At 42.1% G+C, this 15,000-nt stretch overlaps 1 protein-coding gene across 2 annotated transcripts in view; it reads right to left on the bottom strand.

The window, feature by feature from the left end:
• LOC306882913 (uncharacterized protein) overlaps positions 1 to 15,000 on the bottom strand; it is a 26,994-nt gene that overhangs the window by 2,220 nt on the left and 9,774 nt on the right. Inside the window, exons 5-21 of one of the 2 annotated variants that reach the window (XM_079437910.1) lie at positions 14,056 to 14,205; positions 13,798 to 13,961; positions 11,624 to 11,720; positions 8,418 to 8,538; positions 6,775 to 6,829; positions 5,382 to 6,701; positions 3,321 to 4,644; positions 3,176 to 3,231; positions 3,043 to 3,097; positions 2,642 to 2,691; positions 1,906 to 1,993; positions 1,767 to 1,822; positions 1,222 to 1,273; positions 1,019 to 1,071; positions 863 to 923; positions 636 to 706; positions 1 to 22 (exon numbers count right to left, since the gene is read on the bottom strand). The exon at positions 1 to 22 is cut by the window's left edge and continues 48 nt beyond it. In XM_079437910.1, coding sequence (XP_079294036.1) covers positions 1 to 22; positions 636 to 706; positions 863 to 923; positions 1,019 to 1,071; positions 1,222 to 1,273; positions 1,767 to 1,822; positions 1,906 to 1,993; positions 2,642 to 2,691; positions 3,043 to 3,097; positions 3,176 to 3,231; positions 3,321 to 4,644; positions 5,382 to 6,701; positions 6,775 to 6,829; positions 8,418 to 8,538; positions 11,624 to 11,720; positions 13,798 to 13,961; positions 14,056 to 14,205 — 3,795 coding nt within the window. The remainder of the gene's footprint in view (positions 23 to 635; positions 707 to 862; positions 924 to 1,018; positions 1,072 to 1,221; positions 1,274 to 1,766; positions 1,823 to 1,905; positions 1,994 to 2,641; positions 2,692 to 3,042; positions 3,098 to 3,175; positions 3,232 to 3,320; positions 4,645 to 5,381; positions 6,702 to 6,774; positions 6,830 to 8,417; positions 8,539 to 11,623; positions 11,721 to 13,797; positions 13,962 to 14,055; positions 14,206 to 15,000) is intronic. The other variant, XM_079437911.1, reaches the window with a different exon arrangement.

Raw genomic sequence — 15,000 nt, 5'->3', positions numbered from 1 at the left:
CTGGTTTCTGCTGCCGGTCCTCCTGAACACACACACAGACACACACACACACACACACCCAGAGACAGACACACAGAGACAGACACACAGAGACAGACACACAGAGACAGACACACAGAGACAGACACACAGAGACAGACACACACACACACAGACAGACACAGACACAGACACACACAGAGACAGACACACACACACACACACACACACACACAGAGACAGACACACACACACAGAGACAGACACAGAGACAGACACACACACACACACACACACACACACACAGACACACACACACACACACAGAGACAGACACAGAGACAGACAGACACACACACACACACACACACACACACAGAGACAGACACACACACACAGAGACAGACACACACACACACACACACACAGAGACAGACAGACAGACACACACACACACACACACACACACACACATTCACAGAGACACACACACACACACACACACACACACAGAGACAGACAGACAGACAGACACACACACACACACACAGACACAGACACAGACACACACACACACACAGTGACACGTGTCAGTCATTCATTCATGCATCTGTGATCGCAGGCAGTTAATGTGTCAGGAGTGTTTGTTTGCTCACTGTCACATCTTCCTCATCCTTCCTCTCCTCCTCTTCATCACTCGCTTTGATGGTGTCCTGATCTTCAGTCGCTGAGAGAAACAGACACAAATCAAACACAGAGTATAATGAACATTCAGTCATCATTCTGTACGACTGTCACAAAATGAGACGTTTAACAGAATGATCACGCTGATCTTTTACATACAACGAAGATTAATGTAGAAGACACGATAAAAACTACTGACCTTCATCTTTTCTCTGTTTGGCAGATTGATCTGGTTCTTCCTTCATCTCTGCTGTCGAGTCCTGCAAGAAACACTCATTATAAAGCTCTTCATCTCTCACACACACACACACACACACACACACACACAATCTTTCTCACAAACACACACACTTACTGGAGCTGAAGAAGGAAGATCATCTGATCTCTTCCGTTTCAGAGCAGGTTTCACTAGAGAGAGAGAGAGAGAGAGAGAGAGAGAGATAGAGAGAGATAGAGAGGTGAAGTGATTATCCACAGACAGACAGGTGGGTTAGTGTGTGTGTGTGTGTGTGAGTGTGTGTGTGTGTGTGTGTGTGTGTGTGTGAGAGAGTGTGTCACCTGCAGGAGTGTCTCTGGTCTGAGCTGTGGAGCGGCGATTCCTGCGGTTCTGCTGAAAACATCATCAACACAAACACTTCAGTCCAATTGATCACATGACCTGGAACGAATCTCATCACGGTCTTCAAGAACCTTCTACTGGATTTTGATATAAAATGATGACCAAATATTAAAGTAACGCTGGATCTGATAGTATCTCCATCATATAACAATAAATGACCTGTAAATGTTTGGTGTGACGATGGCATCAGTACTGGACAGCGATTCTTTATTTACATGTCAATAATATGAACTGAAACTATGATCTTAGGAAAAGCAGAATCTCCCTGATTTTAAAACATTTCATAAAATGATTATAGAGTTTAAGTTCAATAGTCTGGGTGAACAACAAACTCCACACATTCTCCAACATTTCAACACACTTCAAAATTAGGACAGAGACAAAATGCAAGTTTAAAGCTACAGTAATTAGTCTTTTAAAAAGACGAGTCTTTAAATCTCGTTTTTCTCTAACGGAAGAATCAGCCAAACACAATCAAATGCACCTCTTTTGGCTCCTCCTCCACAGCTGGCTCCGCCTCCTTCGGCTGTGAAGCAGAGCCTTATGGGAAAGAAGAGAATCAGGGTCACATGATCAGGTGTGTGCGGGGAGAAGGGCTCGCTGCAGGTGTAACTGAGACTCACCTGCTTCTCTCTGTGCAGCATCAGATGCTTTGGAGGATCTTCCTCTGCGTGGAGTCCTGCTCGACCTCTCCTCCTCTTCATCCTCACACTGTCAAACACACTTATTTTATTTATTTATTCATTGACAAACAACGTAGTTGAAGAGCTGACTATGGAAGCCCATTTCTGCCACATAAGAGGAAATAAAATCATGCTTTTATTGCTTTAAAAGTCATACTTAGGAGATGAAAAGAGAAATTCATGACTTTAAATGTTGTAATTATGACATACTAAGACAAAATTATGACATACTAAGTCATAATTATGAGTTGAAAAACACTAAATAGATAGAGAAAAGTCAATTATGAGATATGAAGTCAAAATTAACATACTAAGACAAACTATAACAAAACCTAAGACAAAAAAAAGTTGAAAATGTCAGAAATTTAAATCATGATAAAGGCAAAAAAATGATTAAAAAAAATAGATCATTCTTTAATTTGTAAAAATCTGTCTAATTTCAACTTTTTCTCAATTATATTTATGTCATAATTTTCACTTAATTATGACTTATGTCTAATTCGTTTTTTGAATTATTTGGCATGCCATAATTATGACTTTTAAAGTGAAATTTCAGCTTTTCATCTCATTATTATGACACTTTGGTCATGACTCGCCACAGCAGGTTTTTTTCTTACATGTCTGAAATCTGCTTCCATATCAGACTCAAGACGGAGAGAGAGGGAGGAAAACTCACCTCTTTAGTAGCTGCTTGCTCCTTTTCAGTATCGCTTTTGGTTTGATTGGCTGCAGTCAGAAAAACAGCATTTATATTCAGATTCCACAGCATGAATCTTTATTAAAACTACAAATGTTATTCAGTCATGAGCAGTGAGTGATTTTCTCTTTGTCTTTTGAACACAGACAGCAGCAGGTTTATTAGGCTGCTGTCACTTTAAGACCTAATGTACAGATCCTATATACATTGACACACGTCTGACTTCTTTCTCAACTGTTTACATTCACTTCAGACATAATCGACCATGTTTAATAAAGATACTCAACAAAAAGGTATTTTTACATAAATTGAGCAACTACATTTCAAAAACTCAAATTTGACTTCAAGCACCTTGTAAGAACCCTGATACACATACACACCTGTCCTCTGAGCGGATGATCGTCCTCTCCGCGTGCCGCTCTCAATCTGCTCCACCTGATCAGACAACCTCATTAGTGACACGCACAGGATTTCTGTTGAAAATCTGCAGATGAAACGATTCTGATTCATTACCGTCTCAGAGGCTTCTGATGACTTCTGTTCCTGCTCGTCTGAGACAGATGAAGCGCCTGCATCAGACACACAGGTTATATTCAGACGTGCTCCACACGATCACACCCTCACCATCAGAAACACATAACTCCTCATCATCACTAACCTGTGTCTGTAGAGTCCGTCAGATGCTCAGCTGCATCTGTGTCCTTTACATCTGCAGTGAGGGTCTGCGCAGACTCAGCTGTGTCTGCTGTGAGGATCTGTGCAGACTCATCTGTGAGGGTCTGCGCAGGCTCCACTCTATCTGTGGAGAGGATCTGCGCAGACTCATCTGTATCCATGTCCTTTACGTCTGCAGAGAGGGTCTGCTCAGGCTCTGCTGCATCTGTGGTGAGGGTCTGCGCAGACTCAGCTGTGTCTGCTGTGAGGGTCTGTGCAGACACATCTGTGAGGGTCTGCGCAGGCTCCACTGTATCTGTGGAGAGGATCTGCGCAGACTCATCTGTATCCATGTCCTTTACGTCTGCAGAGTGGGTCTGCTCAGGCTCTGCTGCATCTGTGGTGAGGGTCTGCGCAGACTCAGCTGTGTCTTCAGCGAGAGTCTGCACAGACGCCGTTGCATCTGTGGTGAGGGTCTGCGCAGGCTCTGCTGTGTCTTCAGTGAGGGTCTGCACAGGCGCCACTATATCTGTGGTAAGGGTCTGCGCAGGTTCTGCTGTGTCTGCTGCAAGGGTCTGCGCAGGATCGTCTGCGTCTGCAATGAGAGTCTGCACAGGTTCCGCTGTATCTGTGGTGAGGGTCTGCACAGGCTCTGCTGTATCTGTGGTGAAGGTCTGCGCAGGCTCTGCTGTGTCTGTGGTGAAGGTCTGCGCAGACTCTGCTGTATCTGTGGTGAGGGTCTGTGCAGATGCAGCTGTGTCAGCTGTATGGGTCTGCACAGGCTCATCAGTTTTAGTCTCTTTTGTGAGGGTCTGCGCAGGATCAGCTGCGTCTGCAGTGACTCTCAGTGCAGGTTCTGTTGGGAAATCCGTGAGGGTCTGCACAGGCTCATCTGTATCTGTCTCTTTTGTGTCTGCACTGAGGGGCTGTGTAGACTCTGCTGCGTCTGGAGTGACCGCTGGCGCGGGTTCAGCAGCATCTTCAGTGAGGGTCTGCGCAGGTGACTCAGTCATGTCTGCAGTAAGGGTCTGCACCGTCTCAGCAGCGTCTGTAATGCCAGTCTGCATGGGCTCGGCTGCATCTGCAGTGGGGGTCTGTGCCGGCTCGGCTTCATCTGTCCTGACTGTCAAAGTGGATTCAGCTGTGTCTGTAGTGAAGGTCTGAGTTAACTCGACTGCATTTGCAGTTAGGATCTGCATAGACTCAGCTACATCTTCAGTGACCGCCGGCTCAAATTCAGCTGCGTCTGCGTTGAGAGTCTGTGTGGATTCAGCTGCGTCTGCTGTAAGCATCTGTGTTTCTCTCTCATCCGTCTGCTCATCACCAGCCTAAAAAGAAAAGCATAAACACATTACAGAAAACACATTACAGAAAACACTTGATTAAAAAAAAAGCAGATTAAAAGCAGCTGCGCTGTCTGCGTCTAACAACTGTGATGGACAGGATGTCGCGAGAGTATTTTAGCGCACGCCAGCAAGACGTCACTGCAAGTCTTACAGCATTTCAAACCAGCAAGGTGATCGGTGATTCTGTGCAGTTAACCTGCTGATTTCATATGAGACTAACAATCTGAGACTGCAGGAACTACACTACCAGTCTAAAGCTTTTGAACAGTAAGATTTTTAATGTTTTTTAAAGAAGACTTTTCTGCTCACCAATCCTGCACTTATTTGATCCAAAGTACAGCAAAAACAGTAAAATGTTGAAATATTTTTATTATTTAAAATACCCGTTTTCTAATTTAATATATTTTAAAATGTAATTCCTGTGATCTGCAGCTGTATTTTCAGCATCATTACTCCAGTCTTCAGTGTCACATGATCTTCAGAAATCATAATATATACTGATTTATTGCTCAACAAACATGTATTATTATTATTATATTGAAAATAACTGAGTAGAATTTGTTTAGGTTTCTTTAAAGAACAGAAAGTTCAGAAGAACAGCATTTATCTGAAATAAAATTCCTTTGTAACATTACAAATGTCTGACTTCTTTAAAAAACATGAAGAAATCTTACTGTTCAAAACCTTTTGACTGGTAATGTATGACATCACGTGTTTACCTCTGATGTAATTTCCTGTGACCCGAGAGCCTCCGTCTCCATGGGCTCCGCTGCGGCGGACTCAGTCTCAGAGTACTCCTTCACACTTCCTGTGTCCTCAGTGCCTACAGGAAGCGTCTCCACAGCGATCTGAGAACCTGCGGCTGTGAGATCCGAGGAGCGCGTGATATCTGGATCCATGGAGAGCAGCGTCAGCGCCGCTTCCTTCATCTTCCTATCGGCCTCCGTTTCTTGCTGTGAGGTGCGGACGTCCATCAGGCTCAAGAGGGCGTTGGCTTCTGCAGACAGTGGGCGGGGCTCTTTAAGCACCGCCTCCTCATCCTCGGATTCTGGAGTGACGTCGCTCAGGGCGGCGTAAGGGTCGTCTGGCAAAGCTGTGCTACTGGAGACGGTTTCCAGCGGGTTCTCCTTCCCTCCCGGCTTCCTGTCTGAATCTTTCTGCACCTTCTTCTCAGTCGCTTTCTTCGTAACCTTCGTTTTCTCCTCTGAGGTTTTCTTGTCGTCTTTTTTCTGTTCTGCAGTTCCTGGTTTAGTCTTGGCTTCTATTTTTTTATCCGATTTGGGATTCTGGGATTTAGACTTGTGTTTCTCCGTTGGGGATTTGACCTTCGGTCCTTCGCTTTCTGAGCCGGATTTCTGCGGATGAGTCTTGTCCGCAGACGAATCCTTTCTATCTGTCCGCACCTTGGTCTTCTCTCCCGCTTTAGCCTCTGGGTGACTCTTGGACCTCTTGGGAATCTCTTTAGACTGCTTGTCTTTCTTCCGGCTGACCTCTGACCCCGTCTCGACCTCTGACCTCTCCTCTGAGGAGCCGGTGGAGTCCAGACGCCGGAGCAGCTTCGAGTCACCCTTGCCACTCGGCTTTGGTTTCTCCTTCTCGTTCACAGCCGTCTTTCCTTTCTTTAGGTTCCCTTCATCTGCAGCTTCAGACACACTCGTCTTGCTTTCTCGGGAAGACACGGAACTCTTCCTGTCTGTTTTGACCTTTGACCCCTTCTTCTCGTCAGCTGCTCCTTTGGCAGTGCCTCCGTCTTTCTCGTCGGCCGCGGTGTCTCCGCTCTTCCTGCTCTCTGTCTTGAGTTTGAGTCGTTCGTCAGGGACACTGCACTCTTTCTCCTTCTCTTTGCGCTCCTTTTCTTTGGAGAGCGAGTCTTTCCGAACAGTTTTCCGGCGTTCTTCTGTTCCCAGCTCCAGGTCCAGGATGAAGGAGTGAACGCGGTTTTTGTCAGGGAGTTTCTCCTCGCTGTCTGTCTTCTTTCTGCGCTGCTGCTCCTCCAGATCAGACGGCCGTCGCACTGACTTCAGACCCGCGGGCTTCACCTGCAGAGAGACGGACAGAAGCGTTAACTACAGAGAGACAGAGAGAGAGAGCTGGAGAATGAGACACACTTACATCTTTGTTGACTGAATCACCTTCAGTATCACTTTTCTTCCTCTCATCCTCTTTTCTGAAAAAGAAACAGTCAGTCAGTATGTTTACATGGAGAACAATATCCCAATTTTGACACGATTAAGACAATACTCTGATTAAGAATCTACCATGTCAACAGAGATTTTTGACTAAAGTCATACTCGAAGTAAACATATCGAATTAAGACGTGGAGTATTCCTATTTCAGTCGCATTATAGACATGTACACACCTTAAATCACATTATTACCATCGCGTAGGACTTTTCACTGCATTTTGCGACAGGATACACAAGTGGCCGTGGTCGAGCAAACAAAAGAGCAAGGCTTCAACAACACCGTCATCTGTTTGGACTTATAGCATGACAAATAATTAAGTGCACTTGAAGCTTTCGTAAAAATTAAAATGATAAAAGGGGTAGTTCCGGTCCTTGATTCTGATTGGTTGAGCCACGTTCGAAGCTGTTGTAAATTACTCTACAAAGTAACATACACCTTTGTTTTTGTTTGTGTGTTGCTCGGCAACCACTTTGTTGCAACCACACCCGTTTCTGAGGAACTACATTGTTTGGTGGAAGAATAATGTTTTTATTAATATCATTACAGTTTTATTTTGTGAAATCTTTCTACATATATGAGAGTCGGAGTGTAAACGCGTGCCAACCGGACGCTGCTCTGCATGTGCTGCACGCTTTCCTCTCAATAACGAAATAAACAACAAAAATGACAGCGGTGAGAAAACAGCAGTGAAGAAAGCATCAGATCATAGCGATGCGGATAAGTTTGCATGAGCTCTGCAATCGGTACTCCAGTAAAGTCCAGTCACGGCACATTTATTTATACAGCGCTTTATACAAGAGATTGATTTAAAGCAAGCAGCTTCACTGTATTAAACATGAAAAAACCCTGTCAATGATGCTTTCAGTGAGAATTACAACTTGATTTTCTGTTATAAAGCAGCTCTCCAGTGTGGTGCAAACTAATGATAAAATCTTTTTATTAGTGAATGCAAAAAAAACTAAAATAAATTACATTAAAGTGACAGTTTGGTTTGCAAAGATTAAAGCTTAATCCAGCTGAGGACAGTTTTGATTAGCATAACACTAAGGTATTTTAAGAGATCTCATTTTTAAATAAAATAAATTATCCAAAAATAAAATGTCTAATCACTTAATATTATTTTGTTCCATATGATGTACAAAAGCAGATGCTAGGCAGAATGATGGGTTGCTATTTCATACAGGTAATGGTGAATGAGAAAGTCTCTCTGACTGGCATCTCATTTTGTGTGCCAAATATATTTGTTTGTATTGTAAAAACAATAATTGTATAAAAACTGTAATTGTACAATAGAAATATAATTGTTTGAAATTTTCAAAAGCTGAAGTGATTGCCTTATTTATTAGTTATAATGTGTAACTCAATATTTTCACTAATTATAAAAGCATAAACAAAGTCTGATTAATGTATGAAATAATTGATGATTATTCGATTAATCGTTGCAATAATCGTTAGATTAATCGATTATCAAAATAAACATTTGTTGCAGCTCTAGTCTGTTTATGCATTATATGGAGCACTCTGAATAACCACCAGCACCAATCTGAACCTAAGTCTGACCCACACACCTGGAGTCTCTCTTCCTCTGTCTGCTCAGAGCCACTTTCTTCTCAAGGAACTTCTTCTCTTTTCGAGCCTCTTTGGCTCGAGGTCTCTGATCTGCAAAGAGACTCGCCTGTTTCTTCCGATCTGTGAGGAGAAAATCATGTCAGAGATCCCATCATTAAAAAAACCCAAAAAAAACACACACACACATGCACATACGCACACGCGCGCGCACACACACACACACAGAATTTCATCACTGATTGACTGCGTGTTTTGAGTTTGAGCTCCATCAAGTTGATTCTTTGTCGTCTATTTTCTATCTTAAAAACAATTTTATACACTACCATTTCCGTTCTATAACGTGTGAATATATCCCCTATAGCACTCTAAAACAAAACCAATCAGAACGCCTTGTTATCACTAGTTTTATTTTGATTTCTCGAGTCTGCTATTAGCTTATAGCCCGTTAGCATCGGCAGTGCGGCTGCCGCTAATCTCGTTTAGATTGCTAATACTCTATTCACACACATTACTATCGTTTCACTTTTACTTGCTTAAATGGCGGATGTGTGTCTACCTTTGAGTGCAGGTGAGGACACGTTCGAGCTGCATTCGGTGCAGCTGGAGCTGGAGGCTGTGGAGAAACAGGCCCAGCTGAGAGAGCGGAGAGCCGCGCTGGAAACATCCCGGGCTGAAGCTTACAAGTCTGGGGTAAGTATACAGCACGCTGCTAACACCCCCACCACCTCTACTCCGTGTGTTTCTCTGCACAGACCCTGTGCACCCAGGACGCGATCTTCCCAGATGTCCTTCACTCCGGCGCCGGGACGCCACGGACCCTGGGTGCACCAGCAGCGGAAGACGCGAGCCAGGCCCCGGGCGACGACCTCTCCCTCTCCGCTCTTCGAGATCTCCACCCGGAACCGCTTCGCTCCCCTCCGCGAGACAGAACGCAGCTACGTTAGCTGAAGGTAAAGTGCACACTCACGGTTTCCCCGGTGCTCGTGTTCTCGATGTTTCTGCGCAGATACCTGCGATCCTGAAGGGCGATGAGAGCATCGGAGCTGTCGTGCTGCACGCGGGGGGTAACGACACCAAGCTGCGGCAGACGGAGACACTGAAGAGGGACTTCAGGAGCCTGATCGAGACGGTACGCAGCACATCGCCCGCGACGACGATCATCGTGTCAGGACCGCTTCCCACGTATCGACGAGGACACGAAAGGTTCAGTAGACTGTTTGCTTTAAACGAATGGTTATCGTCATGGTGTAAAGAACAGAAACTGCTCTGTTAATAACTGGAATCTTTTCTGGGAGCGTCCTAGGCTTTTCCGTGCTGATGTCCTGCACCCCAGCAGAGTCGGAGCGGAACTCCTGTCAGACAACATCTCCAGGACGCTACGCTCCATCTGACCAGTAAGCCAATTCTCAAATAACTGCTATGATGACTTTTGTTCTACCCACTTAAAAGATAGAAGTACTTGCGTTGTCCAATCTATACAGACTGTGTCTGTTCCCCGAATAGTGAGGTCAAAATATAAATTTAATGCAGGATCTAGAAAAAATCTGATCGTGATTAAACCAGAAAAACACAAAATAAATGAACAAAAACTATTTTTAAAGCTTGGGCTCCTAAACATTAGATCACTCGCACCCAAAGCAGTTATTGTAAATGAAATGATCACAGATAATAATTTTGATGTACTCTGCCTGACTGAAACCTGGCTGAAACCAAATGAATATTTTGGTCTAAATGAGTCTACTCCAGCAAGCTACTGTTATAAACATGAGCCCCGTCAGACTGGTCGTGGCAACAATATATAGTGATATTCTCAATGTTACTCAGAAAACAGGATACAGGAGGTTTAACTCATTCGAAATACTTCTGCTTAATGTTACACTGTTAGATATGCAGAAGAAATCTCTCCTATCTCTTGCTCTGGCTACTGTGTATAGACCGCCAGGGCCATGTACAGATTTCCTCTCAGATCTATTAGTTAATGTTGATAAAGTCCTAATTGTCTGAGATTTTAACATTCACGTTGATAATACAAATGATGTGAGACAGATATTACTTATTGGACCAAAAAACAGTACACAGAATCTCTTGGATTACAATTTGCAACTAGACGGATGCACTGTTACGTCCTCTAAAGTCAGAAATCTGGGTGTTATATTAGACAGCAACTTGTCCTTTAAAAATCATATTTCCCATGTTACAAAAACAGCATTCTTCCATCTTAGAAACATTGCTAAGTTTCGAAGCATGCTACCTGTTTCTGATGCAGAAAAGCTAGTTCATGCATTCATGACCTCTAGACTGGACTATTGTAATGCACTGCTAGCTGGTTGTCCTGCATCTTCAATAAACAAGCTACAGATAGTCCAAAATGCAGCGGCTAGAGTTCTTACCAGGTCAAGAAAATATGATCATATTACCCCAATTTTACAGTCTCTGCACTGGCTACCTATTCAGTTCCGTATCATTTACTAAATATTATTACTTGCCTATAAGGCCCTAAATGGTTTAGCTCCTGCGTACCTAACTCGTCTTCTACCACGCTACAATCCAACCCGCTCCCTAAGGTTGCAAAACTCTGGACTTTTGGTAGTACCTAGGATAGCAAAGTCCACTAAAGGAGGTAGAGCTTTTTCACATTTGGCTCCCAAACTCTGGAATAGCCTTCCTGATAACGTTCGGGGTTCAGACACACTCTCTCTGTTTAAATCTAGATTAAAGACACATCTCTTTAGCCAAGCATTCACATAATGCATCTTATAATCTTGTACTGTAGTTATATCTGATCAAATGTACATTATTATTATTCTTTAGCTTGGGTAGAACAAATCATTTTTGCTTAGATGGAACAGCAGCTACGCTAATTATGTCTCTATTTGTTTCTCTGTTGATTAACATCCCGTGGTAACGAGGAATGACAGAAGCTTCAGTCTGGATCCAACCCTTAAATGATCTGAGATGACCGAACACCTGAGAAAAGATAATGCCAACCCCTCAGAGGACCTCAGAGGATGCCAACGCTCAGACAACATACAGAATTACCACATTTTGCCACAAGTTAAATATATTAAGGTTCTGCAATATATAAATATATTGTGGAAACTTAATTTCCTGTAGAGCTGCTTTGCAACGATTTGTATCATAAAAACTTGAACTTGAACACACACACATACACAACACACGCACACACACACACACGTGCAGGTACCCTGTTCCTCGTTCTGAGCTGCTCTCAGTCTGCGTTTCTCCTCCATTCGCTCGCGGTTCTGCTGCCGCTTCAACAGACGCTCCTCTTTGTCTTTGGCCTGCGGAGTGAGAGACATTATATCAGATCAGAATGGTTTGAACTTTGACGACAACAACCAGATGAAAATTGTGCATTACAAAAATATTAGAATAATTTTGTGGGCTGGGTTGAAAATGTGGATTTTCTGTTTTAAATTAATTTTTCAGTTGGATGAACAAATATTGATTATTAAATCCTAAGAATCGTCATTGCCGGTTTTATGACAGCTACTGTTTAAATGTTTATATAAAAAAACACACTGGAATAGAAACAATTTAATCATTAAAAGGTATTGTAACGTTATTATTATATATACACTGCTTTATGAGCAAATCACATGTTTGTATAGAAATATTTTCTAATTTAAATAAAATGATCATTAATTTTATTATATTATATTATTATCATAATAAATAGTGTTATTAAAATACAGTGTTATCAGTTTGCCTAAATGTATTTATTCAGGAATTGTTTTTCTAAAACTATGTCATGCAATTAATAAAAAACTACATAACATTAAAAATGAATACAATACAAATTTTTAATTCATTCAGGAGAGATGTGTTTCAGCTTAACTAAAAGAGCACAAACATTTACGTGTCTGGAAGCAAGTGTACATTTTTTTTTCATGCAACCAAATAATTTTTTTTAAATACAAACATAAAATACATGGAATTGATTTAATAAATGTATTCTTTTTCTGATGACATTTGAAGCCACCTTTATTTACACAGTGCTTTATACAATACAGACCGTTTCAAAGCAACTTTACAGTGATAAACAAGATTTTTATCAATTATTCTATATGAATGTCTTTGTTTTATTTGATCTTTTTTAAATTGTACAGCTTTTGGTTTTTAAAGTGATTTATACAAAAATGTACATGAGAACGTCCAACTTTATATTAGATGGCCTTAGCTACTATTTACTTAAACTAAAATTAATAATTTGGTACAATGCACTTAGTGTACATCGTGTTTTTACATTTGTAAGAGATGGGTTGTTTTTTGTGTTACGCTGAACGGATGAACATTTAGAGACTGAAATGCTAGGGGCAAGGCTGCAACGGCAAACAACATCACGATCTCCTGGGAAAGCACAAGAGAGGGGTTACATTGCCCTTCAAGATAAGGTTGGAAACTGTTGTCGTTTCATCATCCAGGTGCAGAATTCTGGCACAATACATTTATTGCGAAACCTCAGAGATGTTGCTGAGTAAGGATTTCATCTTTTGGTCACTAAAACCAGTGCACCCAACTGGGAGGAGGAGCGAGTCTGGCCAACTTGCTCTCTCTCTCACTTGGAGGGTTGATCTTAACCTGCACCTAATTTTGAAGTATAAAACATGGGGTTTCTTTCAGAGCTCAGCCGTGAGATAAGTGCGCGTCGCCAGGCATTTCTCGGACAGGTGTTGGTCTTCTACTGTGACTGAAACGGGCTCCTCAGTCGTCTGAAGAGTGAAGATGACAGCACAGGTCTGAGGTTGTATATTGGTTATAATACTTTGCTTGGGGTTTTAGTTTTAGTGTATGCTCCAGTCAGTGTATTATTCATTCACGAATATTATCATTTATCCATTTACTCATGATCATTCATATATTATGCACTAGCTTATGATTATCCTCCTTTAATGTGTTTATTTTTGATTATCACTATTCTTTTATGCATTTACCTATGATCATTATCATTATTACTGATATCAGCTGTGTATCAACAATAAACAGCTTGATTAGTGTGGTGTACGGACCTTTTATTGACACCTTCTCGTGCTGAATTAGCACCTCACTGGTCTCACATTAGTTTTGAAAACCAAAACAGAAACCATACTAAAACAACATTGTACTTATATCTTAAAAAATACCTGAATGCAATTCATTTTTATAATTACACTGCTGACCCATCCCTTACACCTACCCATACCACCAAACCCGTTTCTAACCTTAACCGTATCCCACCCACTTCCAGTGTTTAGTAAAACAGCATGAACACAATAAGTACTTATTTTTTGATGCAAGTAAAGCCACTAAATATGAAGTGGGGACTGAACGGTTTTACACACAATTAATCCTGCTGGTGTTTTGTGAAGTTGTTCTTACCACAGAGCGTCTGCGCTGCTCCACCGTCACCTCGTCATCGGAGTCGCTGTAGTAGCGCGAGTACAGGAAGGGTTTGTGTACGTATCCCTGTCTCACGCCGCGAGGCTTCTTCTCCCGACTGCCCTCAGAGTCTTCACCGGCCGGAGTCTTCTGCCCTCCCTCAGCTGCACGCACACACACACACACACACACACACACACACACGTGTTTGAGCGCTGCAGTGACACACACTGACTGATCATGTGACGCGCTTCTCACCCTCAGAGCTGATCTCTCCCTCCTCGGTGGACTCAGACAGCGGCTCGTCCTCGTCACTGTCTTCCTCGAACGATGACAGATCGCTGGTGTGGACCGAGCTCACAGTGATGTCGCTGAGACCCTCAAGATCAGAATCCTCCAGTGAGTACTCTAATAAAACACACACACACACACACACCAGTGAAACCACAGCGTGAACTTACAGCTCGCAGCGCTGCAACCCTTGATGCAACAGGAGTCGCTCTGAATATAATGCTATAATCATCACACTTCATCATTAGTCACTTTTGGTTGCTGTTATAGTGAACCAGCTGTTATGTTATGCTCATTTCATATGCAATGATGTTAGCCAATCATAGCAGTGGGCGTTTACACTGACATATATCAAAATGTATTTCAAAATGACTATAAGTGCAAGATTATAAGTGCACCTCATGAAAACATAAAATAACAAAGCATTTCCCCTACATGTGAACCTGGACCACAAAACCAGTCATAAGGGTCAATTTTCTGAAATTGAGATTCATACATCATCTGAATAAAGCTGAATAAATAATCTCTCCATTGATGTATGGTTTGTTATGATCGGACAATATTTGTCTGAGATACAACTATTTGAAAATCTGGAATCTGAGGGTGCAAAAAAATCTAAATATTGAGAAAATCTCCTTTAAAGTTGTTCAAATGAAGTTCTTAGCAATGCATATTACTAATCAAAAATGAAGTTATGATATATTTACGGTAAGAAATTTACAAAATATCTTCATGGAACATGATCTTAATATCCTAATGATTTTTGGTATAAAAGAGAAATGTATAATTTTGATCCATACAATGTATTGTTGTCTATTTCTACAAATATACCTGTGCTACTGATGACTGCTTCTGTGCTGCAGGGACACATATTACAAGGACCTGAGGAAATGCAGTATAGTGAGAAAAATA

This window comes from Barbus barbus (genome assembly GCF_936440315.1).
Source record: "Barbus barbus genome assembly, chromosome: 17".
Classification (NCBI taxonomy): domain Eukaryota; kingdom Metazoa; phylum Chordata; class Actinopteri; order Cypriniformes; family Cyprinidae; genus Barbus; species Barbus barbus.
The sequence above is the reverse complement of the archived record's forward strand: the minus strand, read 5'-3'. Positions and strand labels throughout refer to the sequence as shown.